Source organism: Canis lupus, chromosome 24 (assembly GCF_003254725.2).
Source record: "Canis lupus dingo isolate Sandy chromosome 24, ASM325472v2, whole genome shotgun sequence".
Taxonomy (NCBI): domain Eukaryota; kingdom Metazoa; phylum Chordata; class Mammalia; order Carnivora; family Canidae; genus Canis; species Canis lupus.
The window spans coordinates 28810523-28827638 of record NC_064266.1 but is presented as its reverse complement, the minus strand read 5'-3'; the positions used below and the strand labels follow the sequence as shown (position 1 = coordinate 28827638).

The 17116-nt window shown below is 54.8% G+C and overlaps 1 protein-coding gene and 1 long non-coding RNA gene across 2 annotated transcripts in view; both read left to right on the top strand.

Annotated features, from left to right (window-relative positions):
- Window positions 1–273: 273 nt before the first annotated feature.
- Window positions 274–3719, top strand: MAFB (MAF bZIP transcription factor B). Its single transcript, XM_025470069.3, has one exon. The coding sequence runs from the start codon at window positions 708–710 to the stop codon at window positions 1677–1679; it is 972 nt and encodes a 323-aa protein (XP_025325854.1). The 5' UTR covers window positions 274–707; the 3' UTR covers window positions 1680–3719.
- A 2869-nt stretch (window positions 3720–6588) lies between these two features.
- LOC112673950 (uncharacterized) overlaps window positions 6589–17116 on the top strand; it is a 111265-nt gene continuing 100737 nt past the window's right edge. Inside the window, exon 1 of the long non-coding RNA XR_004809122.2 lies at window positions 6589–6699. This is a non-coding gene — a long non-coding RNA (uncharacterized LOC112673950). The remainder of the gene's footprint in view (window positions 6700–17116) is intronic.

Sequence of the window (17116 nt, the reverse complement as noted above, 5' to 3'; positions counted from 1 at the left end):
GGCGAGACGGTGGGGGCCGGGCCCCGCAGGGGGCGGGGGGCTGGGCCGGGGCGCGCCGTCCCACCGGGCTCCAGCCCTCGCCAGGCCTCCGCCGCTCTCCGCCGCTCGGGCCGCCAGTCAGCTGACGCGGGGGGCGGAGGAGCTGTCAGGCGCGCCCCGCCCTGCGCCGCCGGCCGCGGGGGCCGAGCAGCCATTGGCCGGCGCGCTGGGCCGCCCGGGCCCCCGCGCCCCGGTGACATCAGGAAGGCGATAAAAGGCGGCGGCGGCGCCGGATCGAGCACAGCTGCACCGCCGGGCTGCGAGCGGCTGCGACCGAGGGAGCCCGAGAGAGCAGGGGAGCCAGAGAGCGAGCGGCGGGCGCTCGGCCGGCGCCTCCCCTCCGCCCCGCCGCGCGCCCCGCTCGCTTCTCCGCCCCTCCCGGCGCGGCCCGGCCCGGCCCGGCCCGGCCCCGGCGCGGCCCCGGCGCGGCCCCGGCCCCGGCCCGAGCTCCGGGGCGGCGCAGGCAGCCTCGGGACTCTCCGGCGCGCCGCCGCGTCCCCAGACAAAGGCTTGGCCGGCGGCCCCGGCCCGCTGCGCCCTCGGCTCCTCGGCTCCCCGCCTCCCCGCCTCCCGGGCTCGCCGCTCTCCGCCCCCGCTCTCGGCTCGGCGCGCCCCGGCCGGCCGCAAAGTTTCCCGGGCGGCAGCGGCGGCTGCGCCTCGCGTCCGCGATGGCCGCGGAGCTGAGCATGGGGCCCGAGCTGCCCACCAGCCCGCTGGCCATGGAGTACGTCAACGACTTCGACCTGCTCAAGTTCGACGTGAAGAAGGAGCCGCTGGGGCGCGCGGAGCGGCCGGGCCGGCCCTGCACGCGCCTGCAGCCCGCCGGCTCGGTGTCGTCCACCCCGCTCAGCACGCCGTGCAGCTCGGTGCCCTCGTCGCCCAGCTTCAGCCCCACCGAACAGAAGACTCACCTGGAGGACCTGTACTGGATGGCGAGCAACTACCAGCAGATGAACCCCGAGGCGCTCAACCTGACGCCCGAGGACGCGGTGGAGGCGCTCATCGGGTCGCACCCGGTGCCGCAGCCGCTGCAGAGCTTCGACGGCTTCCGCGGCGCGCACCACCACCACCACCACCACCACCCGCACCCGCACCACGCCTACCCGGGCGCCGGCGTGCCCCACGACGAGCTGGGCCCGCACGCGCACCCGCACCATCACCACCACCACCAAGCGTCGCCGCCGCCGTCCAGCGCCGCCAGCCCCGCGCAGCAGCTGCCCACCAGCCACCCGGGGCCCGGGCCGCACGCGGCCGCGGCGGCGACGGCGGCCGGCGGCGGCGGCAGCGTGGAGGACCGCTTCTCCGACGACCAGCTCGTGTCCATGTCCGTGCGCGAGCTGAACCGCCACCTGCGGGGCTTCACCAAGGACGAGGTGATCCGCCTGAAGCAGAAGCGGCGGACCCTGAAGAACCGGGGTTACGCCCAGTCGTGCAGGTATAAACGCGTCCAGCAGAAACACCACCTGGAGAACGAGAAGACGCAGCTCATTCAGCAGGTGGAGCAGCTTAAGCAGGAGGTGTCCCGGCTGGCCCGCGAAAGAGACGCCTACAAGGTCAAGTGCGAGAAACTCGCCAACTCCGGCTTCAGGGAGGCGGGCTCCACCAGCGACAGCCCCTCCTCTCCCGAGTTCTTTCTGTGAGTCGTCGCGGGTCCCGGCCCCCCCGCCCTTGCCCCGGCCCGGACTCCCCGTCCCGCGGTCCCGCGTCCCCAGCCCCGGACTCCCCCGGATCCTGTCCCCGCCTCGGCCCCGGCCTTGACCTGTGTGACTTGAGGGAGAGGGAGGGAGGAAGGGCGCGCGGGCCGCGGGCGACGGGCGGGCGCGCGGGCAGGCAGGGGACCTTGGCCAAGGCGAGAGCGGCGCGCGCCAGCGCCGCCTCCTAGACTCGAGCAGGGCCAGAGCCAGACGAGGGGGTGGGAAGTCCCGGAGCAACTTTTCTCCAGGCTGGAGGGCGGCGAGGCATAGTCCCGAGGAGTCGCCAAGGCCGTCGGGAGAGTCCTGGCTTCCCGAACTTTGCGCGCTAAGCCGAGGCCGCTGCCGCGCGCGGCCCCGGAGCGCAGCCCTGACCAGGAGGAGAGCAGCGAGGAGAGGAGAGGAGAGGAGAGGGACCCTGGCGTCCCGGCAGGCGCGAGGCGAGGCTGAGCGAAGGAAGGAAGGAAGGACAGACGGACCTGTCCGTCCAGGGTCCGGAGAACACTGGCTCTCAGCCCCGAGACGCGCGCGGGCCTCAGTTAGGACGTTCTGCGCGCAATTCTCATCAGTTTTATTGCCTGCTCGATTATATAGAAAAAAAAATACGAAAATCTGCATTAAAAATATTAATCCTGCATGCTGGACATGTATGGTAATAATTTCTATTTTGTACCATTTTCTTGTTTAACTTTAGCATGTTGTTGATCATGGATCATAACCCCCTTGTTTCTTTGAGTGAGAAGGGATGGCAGTTCAGAAACTCCGGCGGCTGCTTTGCCGGGTTTCAGTCCCGGCTGTCGGCTTGTAAATACCCGCCCCGCCAAACCGCTTAGAGAACATGGCAGCAAGCAGAGTGTCTTCGTTTGGGTTTATTATTATTATGGCATTATATTTTGTAAGTAAAAAAAAAAAAAGTTCTGGGCATTTTGCATCAGAAAACAACTTTGTCTTGGGGCACCCTTGGAAGTTGCATGTGTTCTCCCCTTTCCTGTCTCCATTCGGTCCCCCTGTCCCTTCCACTTGAGTTTTTCCATTTTGGTGGTGTTGAAAGAAAGAGGACTCTGGGGTCCCAGCTCCTGGGTACCAGGGCAGGGCAGCTGCGGACTTCCCGCACCCCAGAGCCAGCCAGGAATATCTTCACTCCCACCTCATCTTTTCGCTAAAATGGACACCCCTAACAAGAAGCGAAAGGAAAACAGATCTTATTTGCCTTTTTAATGCCATCCAAATCGCCCCCAGGATCCCTTCAGAAGCCTCCAGGCTCATGCTAATTGCTGTGGCTGCAGTGCTCTTCGGGTGAGCGGGCTTGGCCAGCCCTGACACTGCCCAGTGGTGACCTAAACTTGTGTTGAACCAACCGCCACACTCAGAAAGTACCGGAAACCCAAACATTTGGCAAGGAATTTTGCAACTTTCAAGCGCGTCCTTTAGACCAACACGTTATGTGTGTTTCTTTCCCTGCTTTTTGAGATAGCAGGTGAGTTATATTGGTGGTGTTTCCCTCCTACCCCCCTTCAGTTGTATAGTAGTTATAGGGAAAATCTGGGTGTTTTTCTTTATTACTTTTTTTTTTTCCTGCAGGTCAGTAAAAGGATTTAAGTTGCACTGACAAAAATACCAAAATGAAAGCGTATTTTTTAGTTTCCATTTGAAATTGCTGGCGCTGCTGGCCGGATGCATTTTTTGAGTTTGTATTAGTTGATAAATTAACAGTAATAACAAGATTGTATGAACCGCATGGTGCTTGCAGTTTTAAATATTGTGGATATTCGTCCTGCATCAGAAACGAGCTTCGGTTTTTACGGATTCAACTGTGTTGAAATCAAATTTGCTGCAACAGAAATTTGTTTTTATTTCATGTAAAATAAGGGATCAATTTCAAACCCTGCTTATGATATGAAAATATTAAAACCTAGTCTATTGTAGTTTTATTCAGACTGGTTTCTGTTTTTTGGTTATTAAAATGGTTTCCTATTTTGCTTATTAAAACCATGGAAATGGTGTTTATTTAGAGGATTCTGCGTTCGCCTGACTTTGACTTTCTTCTCTTGCTTTTTTAAGAGTTGCATCAATTTGGGGACACTCTCACCCTCCCTGGCCAATGGAGAAACAGACCAAGTCTGGGCAAATCTCTCCCTTGCTTGTGAGTGTGTACGTACATGAGCCTCAAATGTGTTTCTGATTCTCACTCTAGGTAGAGACTCCCATTCAGGAGCTGGTTTGTGAGCTGAGGGGGGGGGCACACTTTTTTGGGGCTTTCAGACTTGGGGATGAGGACCAGCCTGCTAGCCTGCCGGCTCTGAGGTAGAGATTGGCTGATCCCAAGCAGCCAGGAGCCCCTTGATAGGGAAGCAGGGTCTTTTTTGGCCATCAAAAAAGACAGTTGGTCCTATCACTCTGGCCACTCCACCTGGGCTGGAAGGCTCTCGACTTTCTCTTGCCCAGTTCATCTTGCTGCCCAGAGCAAGGATGCCTGTCTGCCCTGAGTAGAGGCCTATGCCCCATCACCCAGGGCTTGCAGAAGCAAGTGGAATCCAGCACAGGTCTTGGGGCAGAAGGCCCTTCAGACAGGAAGCCCTTCCTCATGGACCTGTTTTTTGGGGGTGGTGTGCCCTGGGCACACATGCCTCTCAGGCCACTCAGATCTGGAACCCTCAGACCCACAGAAGAGCACTGCATGGCTGGACAGGGATTTCAGTGACCCTCCAGACTGGGGGCAAGAAGGGGCTTGGGGCATCATTTTGATACAGTGACTCTGACTGCAGACTGGGAGCTGGGCCCAATACCTTTCCTTTCCTTTTCCAGATTCTTAGAGTCAAGGTGTCCCGCCTAGGTTACGCCAAACCCCTCTCAGCCTTCTCCATATCCTGCCTATAATTTAGAGTTGGCTTCAGACATTCCTGAGAGTTGGAGTGGGATTCCCACCGTCCCTCACATCCCTCCCGGATCCAGAAGGCTTCTCTGCTCCTTTGGCAATGGATGGGTTCAAGGGGCATCTCTTCACCTCAGACGGAGTATCTGCAGTCCCAGGGACTCAGTCTTCCAGCCCTGGGGTTCTCTGGCCCAGAGTTCCTAACATGGAACTTCGGGACCTGAATGGGGAGATGTAAAAAACCCGGCTGCAGAGCCCCCAGCCGGGAACTAGAGTTAGAAAGAACCGAGAGAAAGAAGGGAAGGCTGAAACTAGCAGGGAATAGCTTTTGGCCCAGGATCGCTGGAATCCTGGGGGTGGTGGTTGGGGTCTGGTAGAGACAGACCAGGGAAAAGGCCTAAAAGTAAGGATGCAAATACTAGCAGCAGTGATTTACATTTAACAGTGCTTTGGTGTTGTTTAGTAGAAGTCAGGTTCTGGCTTGAATTAAATTCCAAGGCCCAGTTCATTTCACTAACCCAAAGATGTACCGGGCACAGAAGTCTTTGGCTGTGATCGGGGAGGAGGATGGTGGCTGAATTTGGCTGTGAAGTAGCTCTACCCGAGTGCAAGGGAGCAAGGGGATACGATTAGTTGGGTAGTTGTGTGTACAAGTGCACACGTACAAACTTGATAAGAACATGCCCACATGTACAAGTGTATCCCCTGTGGGGCGAAAGAAGGCTCGGCCAGGCTGAGCACCAGAAGAAGCCCCTGCTGCGTGGATCTGGAGACCAAGATCGCCTTGATTCCTTGTGGTGGAGGTTTGACTCCCTTTGGAATAATCCCGAGAGGACTGGCATCTCCCACTTCTAGAGTCTCCTGGCCTCTCTGCTAGAAACAGCCTCTGGTTGTAAACTCCAAGGCATTGGTTTCCCTTCTCCAGAGCACAGAAACACAGACACCAAGCCAGTGAGGCCAGCATCTAGAATGACACCGTGGGTCAGGCCGTTTCAGAGTGACCCATTGCATCTCTGAGAAGCTGACCACCACACCACGTAGTCCCAGTGACACACTGACACACAGACACCCAGACGCACAGACACCCCATCCAGCACCCACACGGGGTGCCCTTGCAGGCGCTCTCAATCCAGGCACCAACCCATTATTTGAGCGCCAGTCGGCCCGGGACGCACGCAGGGCAGAGCCGACAGCGCACGGGAGGAGGCCGGGACCTCCAGAGGCTCGGGGCGGGCAAGCCCTGGCCGCGTCTCAGCCCGCCGCCCGCCGTCCCGACCCGCCGCGACCGGCAGAGCCGGCGCCCGCGAGCTCAGGAGGAGCGCACGGGGTCCCGAGGCCGTCCGGCCCGCCCCTGCCCGCCCCGCGGCGCCGCGCAGCCCGCGGGCTCCTTTGCGGCCCCCCGCGGCCCGCGGGCCCCTGGCGATCCTCCGCGACCCGGGGGCAAGATCCCTCCAGCGCCGGGAGCCTCCCACGCCAGTGCGCATCCCCAGGGAACAGGCCTGCGCCCGCACCGGGGGACCCACGCCAGTGCGCATCCCCAGGGAACAGGCCTGCGCCCGCACTGGGGGACCCACGCCGGCTCTCTCTCTCTCTCTCTCTCTCTCTCTCTCTCTCTCTCTCTCTCTCTCTCACACACACACACACACACACACACACACACACACACACACACACGGCGACGCACGCGGGGCACACGCGGGCCCCGGGACGGTGGTTCGCTCCAGGCCGGTCCCGGCTGGAGGAGCGCCCCCCACCCTGCCCAACGCCGCCCTCGGGCCTTGCGACCCCCGCTTGGCTCGGTTGTGCGGGAGGCTGGGGATGGGCCGCCGCCAGGGGATGGCGAGGGGTCGGGGATGGCGCTGGGCGCGCCGACCCGGGAGCCCCGGTCCCGACCCGCGCCGCAGGGGTGGCGGCGTCCGCCCGGCTCCGCGGTCTCCCGCGTCCTCACTCTGGCCTTCCCCTTCCCCGCAGCCCTTCCCTGGTAAACTCTTCACTTCGGAGAACTTTGTCCCCACGTCTTGGCTCCTTGTCCCTTCTTCCCTTCCTCCAGGCGCAGCCTGGCCACCGGAGCTCCGGCTGCGGGCTCCGAGGTGTCCGGTAAGTGCGGGGAGCGGCGCGGGCCTGGGCCTGGGCTCTGGAGCCCCGGGGCTCGGCCGGCTGCCCTGGGCTCCCGCCCTGTGGGCTGCGACGGACCCCCCAGCCTGCCCTCCCCTCTCCCCACGACCGCGGCAGCGGGGCTGGTGGGGACTGACGTGGTCAGAGCTGGGTCCCGCTGGCGAGAGGGCCGCCCGGCTGTCCGGGGGTGCAGGAGCCGGGGAAGCCGCCGGCCCTCGACCCAGACCTCTCATTTGGTCACCGCCCGGCTTCCTGCGACCCAGGGTCTCTGGGCATTTTTGTGGCAGGTGGAAACCCCCCTCCCGTCGGGGGTGCCCACCTCCCTCCCACCCACACTCCAGCTGCGCCTGTCCGAGGCTCAGAGTGGAGCTGCACACAGGAGCACAGCAGCAAGGTCCTTTGGCTCCCCCCCACACCCCACTAAAGCTACAGTTTCTGTCAGGCCAGGCCAACCCCCACTCCCCCACCCACCCACCCCTACTCCTCCAGTTCTTTCTCTGTGGGCCCCCGGGGGAAACAGCTGGGTTTAGAGATTCCACTGGGTCCCTTGCACGCTTAGAGATGCAAATCCCGCTTCAGAGCCCCTCTGTTTTCAGAAAGGAAAACCCAGAACTGGCTTCTTGCGTAACCCTTCCCCATACAGCGGCTGTCTGGTGGCCTGGCCTCTTCTCCCAGAGATAGTAGTGTTTGGATTTGTTATGTAAGGAAGGGAGGATTAGAGGTTTACTCTGCCCCACCTCCCCCCACCAAAATAAAAGTCCTCAAAGGGTGCTTTTTGCAGACAGAGTCTTTTCCATCAGCAGCCCTTCTAAAAAAAAGTCCCGTTAGGAGAGCTGCTCCCAAGCTTGGGCCCAGCACAGTACCCTCCGGAGACATGCTAGCTTGCAGCAAAGGGAGAGTCCTTGGTCCACGCTGGACCTGGTCGGCGGAAGAAGCCACCATAAGGCTTCCCAGGCTGGCGCTGGTGTGGAGGTCTAGCTTCCTGTTAGAGAAGGCTGCTGCCTCTGCTGCTGCTGTTGGTGCTGCTGCTGCTGCTGCTGGAATTTCCTCCCTTCTGCTCCAGGGAGCAGGCGTCCAGGCCACAGAGAGCAGTCCTTTCAGCTGGGGAGCACACATTCTCTGGGCCTTGCACACCTGCACCATGTTCTACATGCCTTTTCCATGGATCCTCCTACTATCTTAATGCCCTTCTCCATTGTGCTGCACGTATTATCCTAAAAGATGCGTTTAGATAAGAGAATCAGAGTTTGCTGTTCTCACTTCCAAGAAATTAAATGCTGGAGATAAGTTGCCGCTCCAATTTGGAAAACCACCTAAATTATTGATAGGGGTTTGTTCCGAAGCACAACTCCGTGTTAGCTGCCCTTCTGCATTCTTTGCATGTGAAGTTGTTTTCCTATTAAATAACAGCTGCTTGTTACACATTCTCTTTTATTTGTATCAAAAGGAGGATCCTGTCCTTAGGCTGGGGGGGGGTGGAGGTGGGGGGGGGCCGGGTGGACAGCCACTGAGGCCAGCTGAGGCAATAGGAGGAGGCCTGGTACTTTCTGAGAAGTCAGTTTCAGTGTGAGAAGGGGGCAGAAGTGCACAAATTCAAAATTTATGTTGCCACGCTTTCTCTTGTAGAATTGAGCTCTGCATTTTACTAGGGTTTGCACTCCTTCCAGTAAATAGATGGTGGTGGGGGTGAGGGAGGGGAAACCTGGAGGGTGCTCTTTGCTCCTTTCAGAGCTGGAGAGAGCAAGGCAGGCATGGGGCCTGGCCTGTGACCTCCATCGGGAATCAGGAGCTCACTTTTCAGGTCCCCTTGTTTCTCCTGATGTCGCTTTCACTGCCTTGACCCTGCCAGGGTTACCTGCACCTGTTTCCCACCAAGGTGGTGCCCCTGGGCCAGGATGGATCTGGGGACTCAGCTCTGCTTTCCCTGAGTGGGCAGCAAAGGACTTCACTTCTCAACACAGGGCTTACATCTTCCCTCTTTTATGTCCTGGGAGCTGGAGCCTGGTACATATGTCCCTTTCCACTGACCAGGGGCAACCAGGTCACAGAGCACAAGAGGTGTGGTCAAATCATGAGGTTAGTCCTGTCATGACGTTTCACTGAACTCTGATATGTGGATTATTATTGTCCATGTAGATCCGAGATGGATAGGTAGGCCCAGAGTAGGCACCTCCAGGGTCACCCCGTGGAGGATCTAAAATTTGAGTGCCGTCCTATCTGATATCAAAATTTGTTTTTTTTGGCACCAAACTCCACCAAGTTCACAATCTCTTATCTGAAACACCTGGGGGGACGGGGAACTTGGGGAAAATTCCTTTCTAATTCCCCTTGCATGGGGTAGTCATTTCTTGGGGGTGTGATTACTGTTCTCCATCCATGAGACTTCCTGCCCAGACACAGAGATGGGCAGTGGGCACTTGGAGATCCAGCAGGACAAATGTGACAAGGGGGTTGGAGGGAAACTCTGTCTCCTGTTTCAATCTCTCACAGAGAAGCCAGCAGCTTAGGGTGGTCCTGGTGTGTGTGTGTGTGTGTGTGTGTGTGTGTATGTGTGGGGTGGGGGAGGCCCACTTGGGTGTTGCTAGCTTGGGATACTGGTGCTTTTCATAATTAATTAACAGACCCCTCACCTTTCATCTGTTCTCAGTTGAACTTTTCAGTAAATGGATCATAATCAGCAGAGCAAGTGTCTCCAGAAGCAGCAGCCTCTAGGTGAGGCAGTTTTGATGGAATTATCCTTAGTTTAACCATAGCTGTTTCTGGTGTGGTGTGGAAACGTTGGACCAGCACATAGATACAGACACATGCATAAACACGCATGCAACTCATGTTTATGTGCACGGAGGCAGGCATGAAGGTACACACACTTAAACCCACATGTACTTATCTGCTATATATATATATGCCGTCTCACACAGCATGTGCAAAATGTGCACACTTACGCATATACCTGTGTGGATTTACACTTACACTGAACCACAATGATTATGTATGTATGAACTCTCACAAAATGCACATGGGTCCATGCCCATCTTTGTATGCTCACATGCACAGACGTACGTGCATTGTGTGTTGAACACTGGCCCTCACATTCATTCACACACAAGAACCGTGTAACGAGTGAAATGTGGCACCGGCGGGGTTAATGGAGGCCCAGGCTCCCATAAATATTTATATGAAGCACTCAGGATCTCAAAGTGAGAGAGGAGAGCTCGCCCCACCAGTCCCTGTAAATCACGCAGCTGCTGCGTGTTACCTGTCAGATCCCGGCTGTGCGATCGGACTTGCTCTATGAGGGTGATCACATACGTGCTGGTGCACATGGCCCTCTCCGCGCCTACTCAGACATCCCAGCAAACGTGCTTAGGTTGGTCCCCACTCCCAGGATTCTTCTGCGAGCTTCAAAAGGAAGCATTTCAATGCGGCTGCTTCTGCAGGTGCAGAGTTGAAGGGGGAGCAAAAGCTTTGTCATTATCTGAGACTTGCTTCCTCCCGTGAAGCCAGAAGTTATCCACACAGCACGTGGGAGCAAGAGCGAGGTGGGGCTCCCCGGCCGATCCAGGTTTGCCACGGCCGGGCCTCCAGCTTCTGTCGCTGCTCTGACTCACCTAAACTTTGGGTCCCAGGGGCCTACGGTCCCACTTCGCCACAGCTACTGTGATCCTATGTTCGGTGAAAACTCTGCTTCCAGTCCTGCCACCCAAGACTATTCATTCAATCACCGAACAAATATTTGTTGTTTCTTCCATGTGCCAGGCATTGTGCTAGATGTTGGCAATATAACGGTGAGCAAAACCCAAAATCATCCCAGTGAACAAATCCTCATGGACTTTACAGTCTAGCAGGAGAGCTAGCGAAAGTTAGCTCTTAAATGAATCGGTGTACAGTTTCAAAAGGAGAAAGCAAGCTGGACCTCTGAGAGCATCTATACTACAATGAAGCGGACAGAGACTGGGGAAAGAGTGGTCGGGGAGGGCTTCCTGGAGGAGGTGATATTTGTACTAAGATATGAAGCCTGAATAGGCATTACTCAAGTCAAATGGGTAGGAGAAGAACATTCTGGGTCTAAATTTCTTTCTGGAATAAGCTGATTATTCTCTTTGCATAGGATGTGTGCTTGAGCTCTTCCCTCTACCAGAGTCATCTTCCCCCAGATAAAGCCGCGGCAACCTCCCTCACCCCCTTTACCTCCTTGCTCAAATCTATCTCACCTGACCAGCCTACCTGATGTAGCATCCTGTTCCCCCCCTGGGCACCCCCCCCCCCTTTTTAAGGATTTTATTTATTTATTCTTGAGAGACACAGAGAGAGAGGCAGAGAGAGGAGCAGGCTCCATGCAGGGAGCCCGACGCGGGACTCGATCCGGGGACTCCAGGATCACGCCCTGGGCCAAAGCAGGCACTAAACCACTGAGCCTCCAGGGCTGCCCCCTGGACCCTTCTGATCAGCCTTATTCTGCTCTGCTGTTCCTAGTCTTCTCTCCTCCTGCCCCACCCCTTCATAGTGCTAATCACCTTGGAGCACTGGATTATTTATTCATCTATTGCTTACTTCCTGCTTTTTCCTGCCAGTGCATGAGTTCTGTGAGGTCCGTGTCTGATGGCTGTTTTGTTCACTAATGTTCCTACATGAGTGGTACCTGGCACTTGGTAAGACCCCAATAATCCAGTAATTGGTTGAATGACTATGTGTTGAGTAAAATGTATTTAAAGAGGAAAGGGGTAATTTCTGCCGAAGCATGGCTTGAAGGTCCTGGTTATTTGTCTATCATATCTTATCTATCTCTGTCTATCTATGATCTATCTATTATCTATCTATCATCTATATCTATCTAGTTTTTTGATATTCCTTAAAATACAAACCGCTAATTTAAAAAAAAAAGATTGTTTGCATATCATCCCCCAAAATCTTGTATCCCTCAGTGGTACACTTTGGGACACATCCAGATATCTAGTCTGACGTGAGAGGCAGGTTGGGAAGCCCTGGGGTGGGATGGTAGAGAGGAAGGTCGGAGGGGGGGGCAGTATCATTGTTTCTCCTTAGATTCTTTGTGGGTCTTTGAAGAGAAAAAGCCAGGGGTGAGTGGATCAGAGATGAGTCTGGTTGTGATTCAGGGGGCAGGGAAGGAACCAGCTTGCCTCCTGTTTCTGACCACCCTCCCTTCCTCAATTTATCCACAACCCCCCCCACACTCTAATCTCAGGCAGAAAAAAAAAGCTCCTCTTCTCTGTTGCTTTCTGTGCTGAGAAGAAAGCCTCCTAAATACTTTGTCCCCTTGACAAGTTATTTTTAAAAAGAAATAATGTCTCTAAATCTAACATTTGTGACGATTTTTTTTAAAAAGAAAACACTCCACAAATCAACAGCTTTCTTGTTTTAAGCAATTGCTAGGGTTTGGAGAGCAGGCTGCTTGGTAAACACACTTGGTAAACATCCAGAAAAGATTGTATTCAGTGTCCTCAAGTCAAAATCAACCTTCCCCAAGCTCCTGCTTTGTGTTTCATTGATGCAGGAAGAGGCTTTCTAAAAGTGGCACGCAGATGAAGAGAGGTTGACGCGGTTCCCGAGGACATTTCTTGTGCATAATCGGGGCTGGGAAATGGAAACACATCTGTGAACAGCCCCCGACCCCACCCCACTCCTTTGCCTTCTTCATGACTTTTGGTTCTTTACCTCACGCTGGAAGGGATGAGGCATCAGGGCCATTTGACAGCTAGGTAAATAGAGTCAGGGGGCTCCTGTTTCCAAGCGAAGCTGGGAGAGAGTGTGTGTTCAGGTGGCAGCTGATACCACTGGCAAGTGAGCTCCTCCAAGTCCGTGTTCTAGTTCTTGAGAAATAAGCCGATTTCTTGGGGCCAGATCTGCTTTCATATCCCTTCTGTGATGCATGCTTCTGGCTTTTTCCACCACCGCACCTTCGTTTGGAATGTCCCCACTTCGTTCTGGGTCAGTTCCCAGAGTCTCATAAACTTGCCTTCCAGGCCCCACCCCAGACTGGCCCCTCTCAGACTGCCAGGGTCCTCCTCCAAAAACTTACCTCTGGTCTCGTCACTGTCTTATTGGCAAAATCAACAGCCCACTAGTTTGTCTTTGCTCCGGAAGAGAGCAGTGTTCCAAATTTCAGTTCCACCTAAACCGTGGCTTCGGCAGGCCAAGATGCTGAGCCAGATCCTGAGGCGATTTAGGGAAGGTCAGAGGGCAGAAGCAAAGCACAGAGGCCCCTGGGAAGAGTCTGTCCTGGCCCTCAGATGAAAACCTCAAATGGAACCCATATTTTCCTGCCTGTCCGATTCTGTCTCCTTTAGAGTTAGCAGAGAGTGACCTCTCCCTGGGTTTTATACTTTTATATAGTAGGAAAGTCACAGCTCAGTGGGATTACGGACTTCATAGATCTAAAAGACTTTCCTTTTGCTGGAGATTTCCAAAAAAAAAGGTCGGCTGCATCATATTCTCTCGGGTGGCCCTCCTTCCTTACTCTGTTTGCCTGAGGAAGAAGAGTATACCAGAAAACCAAGAGAGTCCAGAAGTCCTGCTTGCAAAGAGGAGAAGCATTAGTTTGAACCTGGTTAAAATTGTTGCTGTGTGGTAGATGCATTCTGTGGATTACAGACCTGGGAGCCTGAAGTTGGTTCTTGGCATGCTGCCAGGGCGTATTTTTAAAGTGATGGTTCGTTGGTAGTAAACGCACTTGGTGAGTAGTGGGACCCAGAATGGGATCACTGGGAACATACTACATCAGACTCCTCCTGCTTCCATCTTTGAGAGGTAGACCAGGGGCTCTGGCCTCTCAGCTCCTTATGCGACCTTTCCATATGCCTAGCAGTTAAGCGTTTCTCAACTATTAATTCATGGAACCCTTACACTTACTCTGTGAGCCAGGGGGGATAGCGCTATCCCCATTTGCTGGATGAGGAAACTGGAATTATCACAGAGAGGTTGAACAACTTGTCCAAGGTTGCACAGCTAGTAAGTGGCAGTGCTGGGATTCAAATGCGGGCTGTCTAATGCAGAGTCTGTGCTTTTGACTCTAATACTCTTGGGCCTGGGGGCTGGATGATGGGTGAAGTAGAATTTGTAACTGGCTGAAAAATGTTTCTAGAATTTTATTCAGTGGAAACTTGACTCTGAGAGGACAGCACCCCCCACTCCTCCAGACCACCCTGCACCATCCTTTTGAGCCACCTGTGCTCCACTGGGGATATTCCTTTTTTTTTTTTTAATCTTTTTATTGAAGTAAAATTAACACATAACTTTATATTAGTTTCAGGTGTACAATATAATGATTCAGTATTTGTATATATTACAAAATGATCACTATAGTAAGTCTAGTGAACATCTGTCACCATACGTACTTATAATTTTTTTGGTGGGGGGATGAGGAGAGAGTTGCTTTCAAATTAATTTTTCTGAGATACTGGCCACTAGTCCTGCTCAGAAACCATCTATGGCTACTCATCACATCCAGGGCCCATTCCAAATTCTTTGACCTGGCCTCCAGGGTCTTGTACCATAAGCCCTTGCCCCTCCATTCTTCATGTCCTGTGCTCTGGCCACACCAACTCTAGAACCTACCTTGGGATCTCCAGCCTCCACACCTTGGCCTGAGCAGTTGCCCCATGTAGTTCTCTGCCACCCATAGTCCCCTCCTCTCCACCTCATCTCTTTCTCAATCATTTCTAGGCCATGGATGCCAAAAGGAAGACACTGTCTTCTTTCTGAAATCCTCACTGGAGCTGGAGTGGGGGCCTAGAAGAAGTTCAGGTGGCAGAGCCAGGTGGACCTGGGTGTAGACCCAGCCCCTCCTCTTCCTGACTGTGGTCACTTAGGACATTCACCTCGCCTCTCTGCTAAGTGGGGAGTCTGTTGCCCTCTTCTTCTGGCTGCAGGAGGGATGTGTGGGGATGCAGCCTGTCAGTGATGCCTGATGGCTGGTGGAGTGCAGTGAGTGCTGGCTGCTGTGATTATGGTGGGCATGGCTGGTCTCTGTCACCCCAGGAAGATGTAAGCTCAAGAGAGGGCTGCAAAGGAGGTGGGACTTCAGGAAATGCTCCCAGAAGCGACTTGGAAGGATAGACTTAGCCGCAAGCCCAGACTCCCGCATTGCAGCTGGGAGACTGTCAGGCAGGTCTAACCAGTTCCTCTGGCCAGGATCTCTGGCTGAATTCACATGAAATTGATTGGCAGGGAAGGCCCTGGAAGGCGGTGTGCAAACCCCAGCCGGAGCTCCTGGGAAGTGGGATTTACAGCTGTGAACATACTGTGGGAAAGAAGCTGGAGTTTCAGCCCTGAGTGCGAATATTCTCACCCCCACCGGCTCTTTCCAGATGCTCAGAACCCAGGGAGCTTTGACTGACAAGGACTTGCCAGCATTTTCTGGCATGGTCGCAATGCAAACTTGCTGCCCACCTAGGGAACCACTTTTTGGAGAGAACATCTTGAGTCCTTAGGCCAAGAGCTTGGGTCCCTAACTTGGTGACAACACAGTTGGGCTTTTAGAATTTGTGTTTCCACAAGCCTGTGTGGAGTGAGTGTGTCCTGGTGCACATGTGTGTACAGTCACAGGAGCACAGTGTGCCTCTGTGGGGCAGATGGAGGACCCGGAGTCAGGCCTCCTCGGTGTGCCAGCTGCCCCTCTGCACTCCTCGGCCCTGCAGTACTGGAGAGCTTGCTTCTTCTACCTCAAGGTTTCAGATTTTATATCAGCGGAACGGAACTATAATCATGTCAGAGTTAAATCTCTCTTGTGCCTGTGGGGTGCCTGGCTCAGTTTCCTGATGCATAGTAGGTGCTTGATAAATAGTGATGGCTTTTTTTCATTGTACTTTAAATCTAATTAGTACCATTGTAGGTAGGTGTGCAGACTCTGAAACCAGAATGCCAGATCCAGCACGCTCTAGCTGTGTAATTTGGGACAAGTTACTTAACTGCTCCCTGTCTTGGTTTCTTCATCTGTAAAATGGGATGATGATACGTGTACATGCCTCACAGGGTGTGTCATAGAGCGCTTAGAACCGTGCCTGGTAGATAGGTAGTGCTGTGTGTGTTAGCTCATGACCACTACGACCACCACCACCACCACCATCATCATCATTATCATCTTCTCTGTTGTGATCATTGCCTTATGGGCCCTTGTTGATACCCACTTGCTCCTCCAGAGGTGAATTTGCTAATCAGGAGACTTCTAAGTCACTCTATGTCAAACCTTCGAGAAAGGCTTGATGAAGTCTCCAGGCATCATCCAGGGTAGCACATGGCCCTGAATTCGAGTGCTGCCCCACTGCTGCTTCCCCCTCCCACCCCTTGGCCCTTCTGTTCACAAAGCACTGTCACCTATGGCCTGTTCCTTTCAAGGCATGCTGGGTGGTAGGTGAGCAACTGGCCCTCCACCCCACAGTTTGCCTCCTGAGATGACGATTGGCTCCTTCCCGGCCAGGATGGATGCAAGAGCCTGGCTGGCCCAGCTTCCTGGGCTCTGAACAGCTGATTGCTCTTCACTTTTGCCTTCTTGTAAAGGTTCTCCTATCTCAGCCTCAGGGGGACTAGGGCCAGCCTTCTACCTCTGACCCAGGCAGGGGATTCTCACTGGGGCTGGGGAGGGTCCTCACCCTGTCACATGGGCAAGGCCCAACTTCTGCAGGCTGACATTTCTGGTCTGAAGCTCTGACACTGCCATCTGGGTGAAGGGGCAACTAACTGGGGATCAGGTGATCTTTCTGAGCCCCACTTCCCTCGTTTGCAGCATGGGTGCAATTATATTGATCTGGCAAGGGCAATAAAGAGCAATGAGGAGGGAATGAGGAAATGCATGTAAACTGGTAAGTGCAGCAACCCACACAGGTCAGGCTGTCAGCAAATACAGCCTGGATCTACCTGCCTCTCCAGCACCCTCCAGGCCTTGGAGGGTCCCAGGGGGACAGGAGATGGACAGAGGCTTGAAGAAGTTAAAGGGGCTCAGACTTGCTCCCCAGCTGGGCCTTCTGATTTCCTTGGTGGAGAGGAAGAGGATGAGCAGGGCCTGTCTCTTCTGTAGAGTCACTGCTCATGCTGTGTGTGTGTGTGTGTGTGTGTGTGTGTGTGTGAGCTTGCTGCCTCTCTCTACCTACAGGAAACAGGTTAGAGAGTCAGAAGTCAGGGCCCCTCACCCTGCCCTTCCCGATGCCCCCATGAACAGGAATACGGGCCACCACCCAGTGGCTGAGAGTCGAACATGTGTGTAAATTAATGAAAACATGCTCATCTTCAGGTGCAAATCGTTCATTCATTCAACAAACACTCGGTAAGTGCTGTGTGCTCCACATTTCTGCATCCCCGACCTCACTCCCATGCACTCCCGCCATGCCTAGAGTGACTGGGAGGCTGCGCTGCCCTGTGGCAGCTCAGAAAGAGACTGAGGGGGTAT